Raw genomic sequence first — 19,463 nt, forward strand, 5'->3', positions numbered from 1 at the left:
TGATTCAATTTGCTAAAATTTTGTTGAGGATTTGGGCATGGGAGATATTACTCTGCAGTTTTCCTTTCTTATCATGTCTTTGTCTGGTTTTGGTCTTAGAGTAATACTGGTCTCATAGAATGAGTTAGAGAATGTTCTCTCTGCTTCTATCTTCTGAAACCGATTGTAGAGTAGTACTGGTATTATTTCTTCCTTAAATGTTTGGTAAAATTCACCAGTACATCATCTGGGCGTGGTGCTTTCTGTTTTGGAAGATTGTTAATTTCTTTAACAGATATAAGCCTATTCAGATTGTCTATTTCTTCTTGTGTGAGTTTTGGTTGGTTGTATCTTCCCAGGTATTGGTAAGTTTCTTCCTAAGTTATCACAATGATGGCATGGAGTTGTTCATAATATTTTTTATTATGCTTTTGGTAGTAGTGATGGCCTTTCTTTCATTTCTGATATTAGTAATTTGTGCCTTCTCTCTCTTTTTCTTAGCTAACCTGACTAGAGGTTTATCTATTTTATTGATCTTTTCAAAGAACTAGTTTTTGGCTTCATTGATTTTTCTCTATTGTTTTCCTGGTTCACTTTCATTGATTTCTGCTTTAATTTTTTAAAATTTCTTTTCTTCTGCTTACTTTGGGTTTGATTTGCTCTTCTTTTTCTAGTTTTCTAAGGTGGAAGCTTAGATTATTGACATTAGGTCTTCTTTTTCCCTAATATATTAATTCTATGCTATAAATTTCCCTCTAAGCACTGCTTTCACTATATCCCATGAATTTTTATGAATTATATTTTTATTTTCATATAATACAAAATATTTTGAAACTTCACTTGAGACTTCTTTGACCTATGTGCTATTTGGAAGTATATTGTTTAATCTCTAAATATTTTGAGATTTTACAGGTATCTTCCTGTTACTGATTTTTAGTTTAATTGCAGTGTGTTCTGAGAGCATACTTTGTATAATTTATATTCTTATAAATTTGTTAAGGTGTGTTTTATGACCCATGAATGTGGTCTATTTTGGTGAATGTTTCATGTGAGCTTGAGAAGAATGTGTATTCTACTGTTGTTGGATGAAATACTCTGTAGATGACAATTAGATCCAGTTGATTGATGGCGTGGTTCAGTTTAACTATACCATTACTGATTTTCTGCCTGCTGGATCCTGTTAATTACTAATAGAGGGGTGTAAAAGTCTCTAATTATAATAGTGGATTTGTCTGTATCTTCTTGCAGTTCTGTCAGTTTTTGTGTCACATATTTTAATGCTCTGTTAGGTATACACATAATTTTCCTTGCTCTGAAGTCTACTTTGTCTGAAAGTAATATAGTTACTCCCACTTTCTTTTGATTACTATGTGTTAGCATGCTATATCTTTTTCCATCCCTTGACTTTTAATCTATATATATCTTTACATTTAAAGTGTGTTTCTTGTAGACAACATATAGTTGGGTCTTGTTTTTTTATAATCCACTTTGATAGTCTGTCTTTTAATTGGTGTATGTAGACCATTCACATTTAAAGTGATTATTGATACAGTTGGATTAAAACTGACCATATTTGTAATTATTTTCTATTCATTTCCCTTGATTTTTTTTTCTTTGTGTGTGTGTGTATTCCACTCTTTTCCTGCTTTCTCTGGCTTTATTTGAGTATTTTCTATTATTCTATTTTCTCTCTTCTCTTAGCATATCAATAATACTTATTTTTTAAATTTAGTAGTAGTCCTAGAGTTTACAGTACACATTTACACTAATCTAAATACACTTTCAAATAACACTATACTGCTTCACAGCTACTGCAGGTACTTTATAGTAGAGTATTCCCAATTCCTCTCTCCCATTCTTTATAAAATCGTTGTCATTCATTTCACATTTCCATCAACTATAATCACTCAGTACACTGTTGCTATTATTATTTTGAACAAACTTTATTCTGTTAGATGAATTAAGAATAAGAAAAATAAAAGATTTTTTCTTACCTTCATTTATTCCTTCTCTAACACTCTTCCTTTCTTTATACAGATCTGAGTTTCTAACGTATATTATTTTCCTTTTTCCTGAAGAATTTCTTTTAACATTTCTTGCAAGGCAAGTTGACTGGTGAAAATTTCCTTCAATTTCTGTTTGTCTGAGAAAATCTGTATTTCTCATACACTTTTTTTTAAACATCTTTATTGAAGTATAATTGCTTTACAATGGTGTGTTAGTTTCTGCTTTATAACAAAGTGAATCAGTTATACATATACATATGTTCCCATATCTCTTCCCTCTTGCATCTCCCTCCCTCCCACCCTCCCTATCCCACCCCTCTAGGTGGTCACAAAGCACCGAGCTGATATCCCTGTGCTATGCGGCTGCTTCCCACTAGCTATCTATTTTACATTTGGTAGTGTATATATGTCCACGACACTCTCTCATCCTGTCACATCTCACCCCTCCCCCTCCCCATATCCTCAAGTCCATTCTCTAGTAGGTCTGTGTCTTTATTCCCGTCTTGCCACTAGAAGATATACAGATTGCCAACAGACACATGAAAGAATGCTCAACATCATTAATCATTAGAGAAATGCAAATCAAAACTACAATGAGGTATCATCTCACACCGGTCAGAATGGCCATCATCAAAAAATCTAGAAACAATAAATGCTGGAGAGGGTGTGGAGAAAAGGGAACACTCTTGCACTGTTGGTGGGAATGTAAATTGATACAGCCACTATGGAGAACAGTATGGAGGTTCCTTAAAAAACTAAAAATAGAACTACCATACGACCCAGCAATCCCACTACCGGGCATATACCCTGAGAAAACCATAATTCAAAAAGAGTCATGTACCAAAATGTTCATTGCAGCTCTATTTACAATAGCCAGGACATGGAAGCAACCTAAGTCTCATACACTTTTGAAGGACAGTTTTGCTGGATACAGAATTCTAGGTTGGTGGATTTTTTCTTTCAACAATTTATTTTTTTTTAAATAAATTTATTTATTTATTTACTTATTTACTTATTTATTTATTTATTTATTTATTTATGGCTGTGTTGGGTCTATAGTTTTCTACAGTTTTAGAAGTTTTAGCCACAGCAATCAGGGAAGAAAAAGAAATAAAAGGAATCCAAATTGGAAAAGAAGAAGTAAAGCTGTCACTGTTTGCAAATGACACGATAATACATATAGAGAATCCTAAAGATGCTACCAGAAAACTACTAGAGGTAATCAATGAATTTGGTAAAGTAGCAGGATACAAAATTAATGCACAGAAATCTCTTGCATTCCTATACACGAATGATGAAAAATCTGAAAGAGAAATTAAGGAAACACTCCCATTTACCACTGCAACAAAAAGAATGAAATACCTAGGAATAAACCTACCTAAGGAGACAAAAGACCTGTATGCAGAAAATTATAAGACACTGATGAAAGAAATTAAAGATGATACAAACAGATGGAGAGATATACCATGTTCTTGGATTGGAAGAATCAACATTGTGAAAATGACTATACTACCCAAAGCAACCTACAGATTCAACACAATCCCTCTCAAACTACCAATGGCATTTTTCTCAGAACTAGAACCAAAAATTTCACAATTTGTATGGAAACGTAAAAGACCCCGAATAGCCAAAGCAATCTTGAGAAAGAAAAACGGAGCTGGAGGAATCAGGTTCCCGGACTTCAGACTATACTACAAAGCTACAGTCATCAAGACAGTATGGTACTGGCACAAAAAGAGCAATATAGACCAATGGAACAGGATAGAAAGCCCAGAGATAAACCCACGCACATATGGTCCCCTTATTTTTGATAAAGGAGGCAAGAATATACAATGGAGAAAAGACAGCCTCTTCAATAAGTGGTGCTGGGAAAACTGGACAACTACATGTAAAAGAATGAAATTAGAACACTACCTAACACCATACACAAAAATAAACTCAAAATGGATTAAAGATCTAAATGTAAGGCCAGACACTATAAAACTCTTAGAGGGAAACAAAGGCAGAACACTCTATGACATAAATTCTCTGGCATCTTTCAAGATGTTCTCCTTGTCTTGGATTTTCTGTAGTTTAAATATGATATGCCTAGGTGTAGGTTTTCTCATATTTATCTTGGTTTGTGTTCTCTGAGCTCCCTGGATCTGTGCTTTGCTGTTTGTCATTGCTTTTGGAAAATTCTCAGCCATTATTACTTCAAATATTTCCTTTGCTCCTTTCTCCTCTCCTTCTGGTATTCCTGTTACATACACGTTACACCTTTTGTAATTTTCCCACAGTTCTTGACTATTCTGTTGAATTTTTTAAATTTTTTTTTTCAGCTTGGGAAGTTTCTCTTGGCATATCTTTAGCTCACTGATTCTTTCTTCAGTCATGGCCAGTGTACTGATGAGCTCATCAAAAGAATTCTTCATTTCTGTTACAGTGTTTTTGATTTCTCACATTTCCTTTTGATTGTTTCTTAGAGTTTTCATCTCTCTCTTTACATTGCCCATGTACTCTTACATTTTGCCTACTTCTTTCATTAGAGTTCTTAGTACCTTAATCTTATTTATTTTAAATTCCAAGTCTGATAATTTCAAAATATCTGCCATATCTGAGCCTGGTTCTGATGCTTGATTTTTCTCTTCAGATTGATTTTTTTGTCTTTTAGCATGCCTCGTAATTTTTTGTTGCAAGTTGGACACGATGTACTGGGGAAAAGTAACTGAGGTAAGTAGAGCATTAGTGTGAGATTCTCTGTTAATCTAGTTAGGAGTTAGGCTAATTTTACTGTTTTTTTGTAGCCATGGTGTCAGAGGCTAAAATTTGCCTAGTGTCTTTGTTTATCCCCCCCACTGTTTTTGGGTTTCCCTAGTTCTCCTTCTTAAATAGTGTCTAAGGCTTGCAGTCCTTTCAATCTCCTGTTATTATACAGGACTCCAATTGATGTGGTAGTAAATTGTGGGGGAAGGAGAAGTGTTCTATAATTGTATAATTAGCTCTCAGTCTTTTAGTGATCCATGTCCCTGAGCTGTGACCTTCAAAAGTGCTAATTAACTTTGCTCCTCCCCTTCAATGTAGGTGAGACAGGACAGTTAGTGGAGTTGGGTATATAGTCCTTCTTCCAGGTTGGTTAGGCTCTGATAAAGCCCAAATCAGGGACTTCACTGGTGGCGCAGTGATTAAGAATCCGCCTGCCAATGCAGGGGACATGGGTTCGAGCCCTGGGCTGGGAAGATCCCACATGCCACGGAGCAACTAAGCCTGTGCACCACAACTACTGAGCCTGTGCTCTAGAGCCCGCGAGACACAACTACTGAGCCCACATGCCACAACTACTGAGCCCACGTGCCACAACTACTGAAGCCCGTGTGCCTAGAGCGTGTGCCCTGCAACAAGAGAAGCCACTGCAAGGAGAAGCCCATGCACCAGAACAAGGAGTAGCCCCCGCTTGCCGCAGCTAGAGAAAGCCCCCATGCAGCAACAAAGACCCAACGCAGTCAAAAAAAATAAAAATAAATAAATAAATAAATTTATTAAAAAAAAATCAGTTAGGCTCTGGTAAAATCACTTCCCTTGAGGCCAGGCCTTAGTTATGGAGAACAAAGAGCTCTGGGCTTATTTCAAAATGGTTACCTTTTCCCTCCTCTACCTGAAACAGTTAGGAATTTTTCACCAAACCTGAGAACCTGGTGGGGATCCTGGAGGTAAAACTCATGAAGAAAGAGTTTTTCTCTCCCAAGCTAGAACATGCTCCTTTGCCAGCAATTAGTCAATTACCTGCTAAGTGCTCCTACCAGGATCCAGCAGTGGTAACTGTATTAGCCTGTCTTTCCAGTTTTCAGAGTAAAAAACACAAGGCAGTTTGCCCTGTGACCTCAATTTTCTGATTCATTTAAGAGGAGTTGTTGATTTTCACTTCCTTAAGCTTTTTGCTTACGGGAGTGACAACTTCGAAACTCTTTACATGTCAGACCAAAAACTGGAAGTTCTTTCTAGTCTCTAGTCTCTTTTCTGTGCATAAAGGTGTATAAAGTTTTTTATTATAAAATTAACAGCATATACAATATATTGGGTTGGCCAAAAAGTTCGTTCCATTTTCCCATTACAGTTTTTCCATTATGGGAAAACCTGAACGAACTATTTGGCCAACCCAATACATTTTGTAAACTACATTCTAAAATTAACACATTGTGGACCTTTTTGTGCCATTAAATATTTCCCCCATACCACATGCCTAGTAACATGATTCTCCACTAACACAGTTGAACCATAATTTCTTAACCCATCCCCTATTGGGGGGTATCAAATTGTTTCCTTCTCTTTCTTTTTAAAAAAATTCCATGAAAAATATCCTCGTATATAAGGACTTCCCTGGCAGTCCAGTGGTTAAGGCTCTGCACTTCCACTGCAGGGGGCCCGGGTTCGATCCCTGGTCAGGGAACTAAGATCCCACATGCCATGCGGTGTGGCCAAAATATAAATAAATTAAAAATATATATATTCTTGGATATAAACCAGTGTATGCAATACTGGTTATTTTCTTAATATAAATCCTTGGAAGTAGATTTATTGGGTCAAAGGTTTTCAATGCTTTTAAACTCCTGATCTACATTGTCAAGCTGCCTTCCAGAGAAGCTACACTAATTTATTTTCCAATTGCAGTGTGTGAAAATGTCGAACACAGGATATTTTAATTGCTTAAAACTTTGCAAATTTGGTGAGGGAAGTGGAAACAACATTTCTTTTTTTCTTTATCAGGAAGGTTGAATACATATTCATTTCTAGTAACTTTTTATTTCCCCTTTTATGATATTACCATTATTATTATTAATATTGTTATATTAAGCTATACTCCTGGACTAAATGCAAGTGCTCAAAGCCATTTATTAATTAAAAGAACTCAGAAAAATCAAAATTACTTTGTAGATATAACTTGTATATTTTTCAGCCAAGTCTTAGGAATACAATTTTCTTGGTACACACACAAATTAGACTTCTGCTCCATGGTGTTCTAGAATGGAGTAGGAAAGATTTTTAACAATCCCTGCATCTTTAACTGAGGAGAGACAATCACGAATTTCCCAAAACAAACATCTAAATGAGGCACCTTTTGCAAACTTCCACATGTTGGTGAGAGGAGAATGACTGTTTCTCTATAATAAATTTATAATCTAAATGACAAACACCTAAGTTATTTGTATTTCATATATACAACTTATCTAGACATTTCAAAAAGAATCTGAGTATATGCTTAGAAGAAAATCCATGAAGGAGCCTACTTAAGTGGCATTATTAGGCTAGCATAAATTGTCTTACTTGTATAGTTCTTCAGCCACTTACCTTGGATGGAGGTAAGCTAGAAATTACTTTGTCGATTTAAATCCGCATCGCAAATTAAGATGGAAGCTTGTGTATTATGTATTTGATTCTGGATTATTCTGTCAGAAATAATTAGCTCACTCAGAAGTTGACATCAGATCTACCTACTAAAAATATGAAATTGGATGAGCTTTCATTATCAGCGATGTGATCTACATGGCTGTGTGATTTATTCCTTTCTTGACGAAAAAGAAATGGGATAATAAAAGATAAGGACCCCTGAAAGATTAAGCAAGCACTAAAATAAGACATGCTATCAAAAAGTGGGTTTCAAGTGCATTTACATATTTTTAATACTCACATCCAAATTGTTAAAGATTCTAACTTGCAGGAAAGTCTGTTTCCAAAGGAACAGTATACAGCGATGCCACAAGGAGGGTATTCTTTACATATACCTTTTAAGCAAGTTGCTATCATTCCTCTGAAATATCTTTAAGACAGGTTATTTCATGGACACTATTAAATGGATCCTTTCAGTATACCCGAGCTCACCACTATTCATGAAAACCACAGATAATTCAAATAACTTGCTTTAGCCAATAGATTCTGTTTGCCCCAAATTCAGCCTCTAAAGAGTATTGCTAGACAATGTGGGAAACTGAGTGATCTAAATTTTCCTGCTCAAATTTGGCTCAAAGGCTAAGGAAGTAGATGATAAATGTAAAAAGGAGCCAAGAAACCAGGTCCTGAAAAACATAGAGCCAGATGAGAATGATGATAATAGTAATAACAAAAACAACAACAAAATTTGTTGAACACTTCCTATGAGCCAGGCTCTGTTCTAAGGGTTTCACATCCATAAATTCACTAAATTCTCACCACAACCCTACAAGGTAGATCGCATTATTAGCCCCATTTTACAGATGCGGAATCTGAGGCACAGGGAGGTTTGGTAACTTGCCTAAGTTGACATGACTAGTCAATGTATGGAGCTGGAATTCAAACCTCAATAGTCTGGCCTCAGAGCCAAGGATTGGAACCACTATAGCATTTTGCCTGTCTTGCTACATGGTTGTAAGGTGCATGTCACCCACTTTTAGAACTTGAAAAATAATGGGCTTCCACACATTCTTGCCTAACTTTTTCTCAAAATACCCTTCCACCCTACCTTTGAGACACAGCTTTGCTCACCTTTTAAAGAATCAGGTGTTGTCTGTAGTGAAGTCAAGTTATGCTCAAATAGATTATATGAGATGGTACAGCTGGCAGACTTCATTTTGCATTTTTTTGGTATCCATCTCAATGATAAATCATAAAGTATGAAATAGTGCCCATGCTTTCAAAGGCTATGAAATCTAGTTGGGAAGACAAGAGTACCCCAGCTAAAGGTTCTTTTTCATTCTCTTTATACCTATCAGCACTTTCCTCATAATACTCACATGGCATTTATCTCATATTACGATACTAGTGTCTTACAAGCTATGCATCTTGAGGATGAAAATATCTTACTCAAACACTAACTTTGGAGAGAAACCCGACCATAAATGCAAATATAATGGTCTTCATCAAGTACCTTGGTCCTATTACCTCAGAAACATGGGATTTTGCCAATTATGCCCCAGACAGAAATCCACTTATTCCTGGAAGGAGCAAATTCAGGAACTGAAGGCAGAGACAAGGAGCTAAACAGTAACGTCACTGGTGCTATTAAACAATGCTTCTGTAATTACTGACACTGATTTTTTTCAATTACATAGCAATTACATTCATTACATATAATCTTTAAGACATTTTTTTACCATGGCTGTCCAAGATTGAGCGGTTAGCACAATTATAGCTGATCTCTCCATGAGTACACCGAACAATGATCAATTTTCAGAAACTACGATAAAGTCCATTTCAGCACATGCTTATAAGTCTGAACTTTTAAAAACTTTCTGCCATCACCCAGGAGTGAATTTCATGAGTTACACAGCATCACTGACCACACCTAAAGTTCCAGTATATCATCTTGTACAAGAAGCACAAGTGAGCTGATTTTATTGAAACAATGATGCCTCGCCAACTTCTAGGAGATATAGGCAAGAAAAGTAAGCTTATCACTTGCCAGTACCTGAGAGATACCAGCTGGAGGATTCATGACTTACCACTAACTCATGGTATCTGTTGAGTAGAACTTGATCCCAAAGGAATTCCAACTAACATTTGAGATGGACCTTCAACCTGCATCATCATAGTTATTTTTCAAATGGTTCAGCTGGCCCTAATTAAAAGTGGCAATCCCTGCTACTTTAGGGGCCCCTGTTAACAGAAACAATGATGACAAAAAGTAAACAACAGAGATGTGCCACTATGCCATCAATGTTTTGCCTAACCATTACTGTCTAGCACCCAGGACTAGGTCAAAAGGTCAATAACTTCATCACCAGTCTAAAGGCAAGAAAATATTCCCACGAGCTGTTTTCGATAAGAGCTATTACCGTAGACACATCATCATGTAAGTATTACAATAATATTTATTTTATTATAACACATACAGTCAGTAGAAAGGGAGAGATGAATCTTTGCTGTTCATTATATGAGAGGACAAATCAAGTAAACAAATTCCTTAAGAATTTATTTTTTTTAAAAAAAGACTACTATAATAGTGAAGGAAAAATTAAAAGCCCAAGTACTTTCCTTCTGTCATTCATCAAACTTGAAGCAGAATGGAGGAAGGGCAGGATGTAGTAGTTACTACAGAATAAAAGGGTCCTATTTCTCTGGAAATTGGGTTTCTAGAATTGAAGTCTCAGTCAGATTTCCTCAGGGCTTTAAGACTTCACGTCCAGGCTGTGGAAGCCAATGAAAAAGGAAAGCCAGGAAAAAGCCAAGTTCTTCACTTTGAGTATACAGCTTATTCCTCTTTATCTGGGGGTTAATTATCTTATTCCTATTTGTTGGATCATTCGTCCAAAATCAATTCAACTTAACATATATTGAGTGGCCTATGCACAGCATGGCCTTCCCACTACCAGCCTTTTCTACTAGCTTTTCTATTAGCAGGTGGGCAGACTCAATGAGAAGAAAAGGGTCCATATTTCAAAGAGGTTTGACAGTTGAACAAGGCGACATTATTGGCTAAGTTGAGAAATGGAGATTTTCCATGAAATTTCAATTCATTGTGCCCTTCTATCTCCCATTAACATGGATAACTGGGACTTGATGGTATTCTCATTAGTCTTTACTATGAGGCTATGGGAGATCCTTTTACAGAAAGGCTGTTCAGCTGGTGAAACCTGATATGAATAATTTTTCTGGCTAAAATCATCTCTTACTTGTCATCTGGCATAGGACTTTGGGCAAAAATCAAAGCTCTTCTTCGAAAAAAAACAAATTGTTTTTTCTATCAGCACCTCAGCTGCACAAGTCTCTGCTAAAAGGGGTTTACTTTCTGCTTGGTCAAGAATTCAAGTTGTGCTCTTGAACTTTTCACAACAGAATCGACTTTGCATGTTCTGCAACTGGCATCTAAAATATTCAGCTTTCGCTTTAGACAACATGAGTTATATCTCCACTACAGGTGCATTTTAGAGAATCAGTCGTTAATTGGCATAATAAACCAAATTCACTACAAGACAGTGCTTCATTTTTATAAAATAATATGTATGTACAGCTGAGCATAGAAAAAAAGACTAGAAGTCTATATGCCAATTAACCATGATTAACGTAAATGTTGAGATTACCAATGACTTTTGTTTTCCTAATACTTTTATGTACTTCTGAATGTTAAAAAATGAGCATATGGGCCTTCCCTGGTGGTGCAGTGGTTAAAAATCCGCCTGCCAATGCAGGGAACACGGGTTCGAGCCCTGGTCCGGGAAGATCGTACATGCCGCAGAGCAGCTAAGCCCTGTGCGCCACAACTACTGAGCCTGAGCTCTAGAGCCCGCGAGGCAAAACTACTGAAGGCCACGCACCACAACTACTGAAGCCTGCACGCCTAGAGCCTATGCTCCACCAGCAAGAGAAGCCACCACAATGAGAAGCCCGCACCCCGCAAGGAAGAGCAGCCCCTGCTCGCCACAACCAGAGAAAGCCCACGTGCAGCAACAAAGACCCAACAGCCAAAAATAAATAAATAAAGAGTTGTCTCAGGTATATTTTTTTTTTAAAAATGAGCATCTGTTTTTAAATAGAAAAAATCACGTTAATATAAACTTTGCTTAGGGCATCTGATAATTGACAATCCAGTCTAGTAGACATATTAAACAACCATTTGTATAACATTTACATGTTCTAGCCTTCAATTAACTTATACCATCCAAAGTTAAAATATCTGGACCACTTTTCCTTAGCACTTACAGAAAGACTTTTACTGAGTTAAAATTTAATACTTGCCCTCTTCCTTTACAGAGGGTTAATAAAGAAATGCCGAACACACTTCTTCTCTCTTCTATGAAATTAAGGTTACAGTTGGTGTCTTTGTACCACCCAGAATGTGCTTCATGCAAACATCCCATCATTAATACTGTTTGAGTAAGTGGGAGGTGGGAAATAAATCTCTATAGATGAAACTGTAATTTTCTCTTGCCCACCAATGGAAAGTTTCTCTTTTTATCTCTTCAGGAATCATAAGCCAATTTAGAATGTGAATAACGTACCAAAGCAGGTGTTCAGAACATCTACCCTTTCTACTTTCCTCAGATTGCCTCCATTTTTTTTTCATCTTTTAAAAAGTCATCTTGCAACTATTCTTTCATATATAACCTGTATCTAATCTTTTTAGAAGTAGGCAGGCTATAAATCTTAAATGAATAAAATACTCTTTGCAACAATCTTGTGTCAATGATAAAAGTCCGGGTGTGCTCCAAGTATCTAAAACCAGAGCCTTGGTTTCCCTTGTCCCACCTCCCCAACCCCTATTCTGGCATCCTTTAGTGTGCTGTCCAGAAAGCAAGAATTCCTCTCAGTTAGAGAGTAGAGAATCTTTAGTTCAGAGAGAGCATGAATGACTCAACCAATACCACACAGCAAGCAACAGAACTGACCAGAAACCAGGTTCCCCTGACTTAAAGCACAGTCCACTCGCCATTAGACTATGAGGACATTCCAATCCTACTGAGAAGTCAGGGAAATCTAAGACGTGTGGACATAAAGGCACATATTTTTAACCTTCGTCACAAATTTCCTTTGGCTTAGCTTATTTAGGTTCCAGAATAACTTTAGCCCTAGTCTCTGTCTTTGAACTCCCCAATAGTATACTGCCTCTCTTAGGAATTCTGGTTACAGAGTTCTTTATTCATTTACTCGGTTCATCTCATGTGTTAAGTGGCTGCCATGTGCAAAGGACTGGGCTTCTGTTCAAGAGAATGCACTGGCTTCCTCAGAGAACTGCTAGACACAAACTGGTGTAGTGAACAGAACACTGAACTTGGAGACCTGGGTTTTCATTCTGGCGCTGCCTTGGACTTGCTGTCTGGCCTTGTACTAAGTCACTTGACCTCATTGGGTTTCAAGTTTCTCATCTGAAAATTAAGGGGATCATATCATTTGGCTTGCAAGAGAGTTACTTGAATCGCTACCACTTTTTAAAGACTGTGTGCCAGCCACTGTCGCAAAGCACTCTGTGTGAGCAGTCTCACCAGTTCTTCAAATGACCATGCTGACGGTCAATGTGCTATTATTTCCCCAACTGTACTGATAAGACCACTAAAGCTGGAAAGATTAAGCAACGTTCCCAAGGGAAGTAAGAAAGTCACGGAGCTGGGGTTTGGATCTACATGGACTCCAGAGCTTCCATACCCAACCCCACTGGTCCCCCCCCCAGTATAAAAAATAATTATGAACATACTTTGAAAAGCATTAAGCTATCTAATTTTAAGGTATTCTTCATCTATTCTACTTCCATCTATTTAAACCCCTAAGATGTCAACGGGTCTACTCTTCTGCTAGCTTCTTTCTCTTGTCAAAAAAATCACCTCGAACGTCCAAGTGAGAATCTAGAGGTGCAAAACTCAAGCCTTTCTCGTTGGCTTTCACAATAAAGAGGCTGGGTAGGCTCCATAAGGCCATGGTCTCTCCCCAGGACGACTGCCAGCCTTGGCACAGGCTGGTCCATTTGAAATACGTAATTGAATATTCTTAACAACTCAATTCTTCGACCTCACTTTGATCAATAGTTCATTACCTAAGTCAGAATTGCCAAAAGAGGCAAACCCTTCAGCCTGTTTGTCCTATATTTGCATGAATATTAAGCACTGAATGTTATGCTTCTTTGAACTTCAAAAGAGCTTCCTGGCCTCTTTTGACTACAACTTTAACAACAGAGCATAATGGAGTTACACAAAGACCTTATCCCGGCTAAAGACCTCAAACCTTGCGGCTTCTGGACAGTAACAAACTTTTATATAAGCCATAAATGGCTCATTCATCCACTGGGATGCACCGTCAGTATTTCCTGGGTTCCTGAACCTGTTTTCCCTCCTGTGAGAGCAAGGGAATTCTGGCTAATTAGCTACTAGCAAGTGGTAGCACCCACTTCTACTTTTCCTTGTGCAAACAGCTTTCTGCAATTAAAGCATTTTCTCCAGACCTCCTCAGATTCTACACCAATTGAGTGAGCATCTTTGACCATAACAGCATCCCCCCTCATTCCACCCTGATGCCTAAAACAGGAGAGCAAACAGGCTACAAGAGCATCTGCCTTGACCTAGAAACTTACACTCGAACCAGCCCGTGAAAAATCAAAAACCTTGGCTTCCTTGCGTAAAATGGTATCAGGGAACAAAGAGAGACGGGAAGCTTTATTAACCTTACACGTACATGTTTCCTGAAGTTTTTCTAGTTTTTTTTTTTAATTAAAAAAAAAAACCTCTTTTTACGCCTTCCACTCCCATACCTATACCCTTCTCTAGAACTCGACGGTAGAAATATGGGAAACAAGATGTCCTTTTACTTTAAAGGGCTTTTACCTGTTGTAAAAGAAGTATTTGCCAATTGTGGAAACTTTGTAATAAAGAGAAGTACAAAAATGAACAAAAGTAACAGTCGTGCACCTACCACCCAGAGATAAAAAATTAGTTCCCTATTGCACACCATGCATGAATATAAATTTCAGATAGAACAGAGACTTATGGGTAAAACCCCAAACTATGGAAGCAGTAGAAGAAAATACAAGAATATGGAGTGGGAGGGAATTCCCTCATGGTCCAGTGGTTAGGACTCCTGGCTTCCACTGCAGGGGGCACGGGTTCAATCCCTGGTCAGGGAACTAAGATCCCGCGTGCCGCACAGGGCAGCCATAAAGGAAATGAACGACAGATCTGACTACAAGAAAATTTAAAACTTCTGTATGGGAAAGTACAACTTATACAAAGTTTAAATCAAATGGCAGACTGGGAAAATAATATGTGAAATACAAAAGTTAATAAAAACATTTGATGTTATGTTAATAAATAAGCTTTTGCAAATCAATAAGACATGCACCCAAATGAAAGCCAATTCAGTGAAGAAATACAATTGAATTAAAAATAATTGAAAAGATACTCCAGTAATAGGAAAATATCACAACAAAACTGAAATATTATTTCCCCTATTAAACTGGCCCTAAAATACAAAGATTAATAATACTTTCAGTGAAGGAATTACAAATGGACATGCATACAAAGATGGTGGAAGCATAAATTGATACAACTTTTTTTTGAAGGAAATTTGACAGTTCTTACCAAGATTAAAACTGAACATACACTTTGACCTAACAGTTACTCACAAATACTTGCCTAAGTGCCTTAAGGCATCCATTAATGCCTTACTTATAATATTAGCAAAAACTGGAAACAACCTAAATATCTACAAATAGGGACTGGTTAAACAAACCATGGCACACTCATATAATTGGGAACTATGTAGACATTAGAAAGAATATGGTACTGTTACACTGCAATGTTCTGACATGGAAGGATGTCCTGGACACACTGCTGAATAAAAGCAGGTTACAGAAAAAAATACATATAATATCCAATTTTTGTAAAAGAAAAAACGCTACAGACATTTATATATGTTTTTATAACACACAGAGAAAAGAGTTTGGAAGAACACACAGCAAACTATTAGTAACGGTCATCCCTGGGGAGTGGGATGGGTGTTGAGAGATACAGGTTCTTTATGAAGTTCAGATACTTTCATATGATTTTGTACAACGAGTATTATTAATTTTATAATTTAAGAAATTTTAAAATAAGTTAATACAAGTATTTTCCCGGGCTATCAAATTTTCAATAAGCAGTGTTTGAATGGTAGCATAATAGTACATTACATGGATCATTTATGTAACCATTCCCCACTGCTTCTAACTTCTCTTAGAGCTGTAATATAAATCTCTGCGCATGTAGAGTGTGTGTGTGTGTGTGTGTGTGTGTGTGTGTGTATCAAGGCAACATACCTAGGGCATATGCTTTGAGAGTTTCCTTTTAGTGGAGGTAACTTTGCACATGTCTTCGAGATGGTTAGCTTGGGTGTGGCCACAAAGAATGATGCTGAGTGGCTCATTCAGGGAATGACCATGACCTTAGCCTCATTATCTGACTATAAGCCTGAAACACTAGACCAGAACTGGTCCCCTAGGCCATCTGTTACATAATCATTTTGACACCAACTGAGCATCAAAGGGGCTTGGGACAGACTCATAAGCAGTAGGAAATGTCAGACAGCGATAGTTTTGGCGGTCTGTCAATCGTTTTTCAATCATATTTTTCTTTGGTTTGTCAGTTAAGCTCTAAGTTGCATGGACAATATTCCTCAGTTCTTCACGAATATGGAAGGCTTCCCAGAAGAGATGGTCTTCTAACAGTTGCAAGCTTCCCCATGCTGCCAATAAGTCCAGAAGGGAAGTTTCTTCCTAAGAGAGGAAGGATTTTTAAGCCCAGCTGCTTGTGAGCTTAGCTGAGAATAGATGGACAACTTTTCTATCATATCCACTTAAATCAAGGAGGACTTCCGGAAGAGGAGGGTTCTGAGGTCGACTACATATTCAAGTAGAAGGAGAAGGAGGTCGGTTGAGGACTGCAAGAGAAGAGGCTTCCAAGCTTCCTTACTGATCCCGTGTCCTGCTAAACTTCCTTCTGTGCCTCGATCATACTAGATATCACCACGGATTACTCATGTTTAAAAGCCTAATCAAAAGCACTATTTCTCCCAGGAAGGAGACTCACTTTACTATGAAAATCGTAGTGGGGCAGAAACACAGGTAACAATGGAACAGGTTTGGCACTGTTCTCCCTGTCAGCAAGCCTCATGCCTGATATATTTAACTTATGCTGATAAAGGAGATAAATGTTTAAGTGATGGGCTTCAGATGCTGTTTCAGCTCCTACCAAGCATATTTGCACAGTTCCTTCTCATGAATAAGTTCAGTGGAGCAGAGAATGCCCCTCTTGGACCAGTTCCACTTTGTGCTTCTTTTGATGCAGCCAAAAAGGGGAACTAGAGCGATGGCTTTTCCTTCAAATTTAGGGCCAGGGTCCACCTCAGAGGTGACTGCAAGTGGCCCAAAGAAGGTGAGGCTCACAGTGGGCAAAGGCAAGCAGAAAGCTCCTAACAAGAGCAGAGGTGTCAACGGTTACTCATAAATCTCCCAAATGTGGCTGCGAGGTGGGTTAATTACCCCCCTTTCCTGCCACTCTGCTTTCTCCAATGTGTCAGCCCATCACACGGATCGCTGACTTTCTAGAAATATTCCCTGGCTTTGCGGGGACGTTCCTTTCAATAAATGGCATCCAATTTGCTCACGGTCCCTGGAATCTCAATTTCCTCAAAGGATTTTTCATCTCAACCCAGTTCATGTGAAGGTTTTTTCCTTCTTCGTTTTTCAGAAGGGAAGAGGCAGAGCCTGCTTTACTTTTTTCTTTTTTTTTTTCTTTTTTCTTTTCGGTGTTATTCTTTTTCATAAACTGAAAACCTTTGCTGAAGAGTCTGAAATTTGGGAAAAAATCCAGCTCATCTGTCAGATATTTCAAGAATTACGTAAAATGGAATGAGATTTGTACAGTTTAGAACAGGAAAAGGAAAATAGGCTAATGTGTCATGTGTTCTATGAGATGAAAACTATATGATAATCAGAAAAACAGCCCCAAATTTAGTTAGCCCGATTCAAAGCTCTCATTCTTTTACCAACTCAGGCATAAACCAGTAACATTCACTTTCTTCTCTTAGAATAATGGCATGGCCACATTTGGGCTAAATCACAATCACTTCAGATTATAATCACATTTTCAAAGAAATTACAAGAAAGTATCTTGTTTTTTAAACTCAAGACACTTACGTTTTACTTGCTCTGTTTTGCTTCCTTCTAGGAAAAGAAAGAACAGCAACAAGGAGAAGATGTATCTCATGCCTCCCATCTTCCACTTTTTTCTCATTCTGGCCACTGCAAAAGGCAACTTGAAACTTTCAGGGCCCTGTGTACTCAAGCTGTTGGGAAGAAAGCAGAAAAAAAGACTTAGAACAGATCCTCTGGAACTGATGGAGATCTCTGATGCTTAGGCTCCTAACTTGCTGGGGAAAAAGTGCTGGAGAATTTACATAAGTGCAAGCATTGTTTTTCTGCTAAGAAAAGAGAACTTGCCTCTCCTGTCTTGCAAAGACTGTGGGGAGAAATTCAAGTGGATGAACATACGTTCCTATCCAGCGCTGAGGCTAAATCCTTGCAGGCAAGTCATAGGAAAGTAAAAATAAATTTTGAAATCCTCATTTCTAAGGGAATTAAAGTTGATTTCTCAAGAGATTTTCTTTGGGAGAAAAGGGAAACTGGGGTTTGCAAAATGGCCATTTTGGCAAACAAAAATAATAGGCAGTGACCCAAACAATTTCTGAAATGAAAGTTAACTGATCTTAGCTTCAAGACTACCGTGATTATTAATCCTTCAGGGATGAGGCACGAGTGATCAATGTTTCTTCTGTGTCTCCTATGAGATCTATAAGGATCTTCGGTTTGGGTACTTATGTTAGAAAAGATAGATGTAATTAGCAAATGGATGCAATTTAAACACCTGAATGGTTTAGGCATATTCCTCTCACATGAAGTCCCTTGTGAAATGGAAATTTAAAATGGACCATTTTTAAGGGATAGTGGGCAAACTTAAACAGGTAATGTGTTCACATTGCATCACCATGCAAAAGACCATCAAAAAAGCACCTACAATTCTTAAAAATAGGAGACATGCATTTCCAGTCTAAGGGGTGGAAATCTTAAACCTTTTGAGCCTCAGAACACAGAAGGTTTGCTATAGCTCATATCCAAACACAGGGCATTTCCATAGACTTTAGAGTTGGCAAAACTCTTCCAATGGGTGATTTGAAAATATTTAAATAATTCGAGAAACACCACATTTCAATCTGGGGTTAACATTGGATGGGAACTGAGCTCAACGATCTTTTCAGAGGGTCCAACCTAAATATTGAGTATAGCGAGCTGGATGGAATGCAAGATGATCATTCCGGAGAGCTGAATTGTCTTTGGGCCATGATGTGGATGCCACAGCTCTTACTTTAAACGCTATGAAGTTGGCCAGGTAATTTAAAATCCATTGTTTCAAATTACGAGTACGCAACCAAAGAAAAACTGTCCATAGAGAATAAGTTATGCTATCAGCCAGGATTTGCAGAACTGGTCTGCCTCTCTACGTCCTCCCTGCTCCTTAAACAAGGATAAATTCTCCTGGGACATGCTCCTAGCCTTCCAAAGACCTGGGTTCTCGTGTCTTGGTCCCCTCTGTGAGCTTTTGGCCCAGCTTCAATCACTGGAATGTCTACCTCTGTCCTCTGAGAGTTACCAGGTTCCACTGAAGCAAATCATTTCCACGAACGCTTTAACACAGTTCCTCATCCCAGTGAGGCTCTTCCTGAGCCTACTTTAATAAGCTTATCCCCCAAGCCTCCAAATGAGAAAGATTTTTTTTTTTTAACCGCTGAAATCCAATTTATCACAATCGCAATGGGTCTCAGGGGGGATTTCTGAAACCACGGTTTTCGGGTCTCCCCATGCAAGAACCAACCGGGTTGTTTTTCTTGTACAATAGTTGGGTGATTCGGTGAACAGTAGCATTGCCTCATAATTCAAGCTGGCAAGAAAACGGCTCTTAGAATTTTTTTTGCTTTTCTTGGGTCTCAACTAATGGTATGAGCAAAGAGAAAAGT

The 19,463-nt window shown here is 37.9% G+C and overlaps 1 protein-coding gene across 5 annotated transcripts in view; it reads right to left on the minus strand.

Moving 5' to 3' along the window:
- The window catches only part of CHRDL1 (chordin like 1), a 115,994-nt gene that overhangs the window by 94,059 nt on the left and 2,472 nt on the right, over positions 1 to 19,463 (minus strand). For all 5 annotated transcript variants that reach the window (XM_082447638.1, XM_082447640.1, XM_082447636.1 and 2 more), the window contains exon 2: positions 17,590 to 17,738. In XM_082447638.1, coding sequence (XP_082303764.1) covers positions 17,590 to 17,738 — 149 coding nt within the window. The remainder of the gene's footprint in view (positions 1 to 17,589; positions 17,739 to 19,463) is intronic.

The sequence above is a fragment of the Balaenoptera physalus genome (genome assembly GCF_965194825.1).
Source record: "Balaenoptera physalus genome assembly, chromosome: X".
NCBI classification, from domain to species: Eukaryota; Metazoa; Chordata; class Mammalia; order Artiodactyla; family Balaenopteridae; genus Balaenoptera; species Balaenoptera physalus.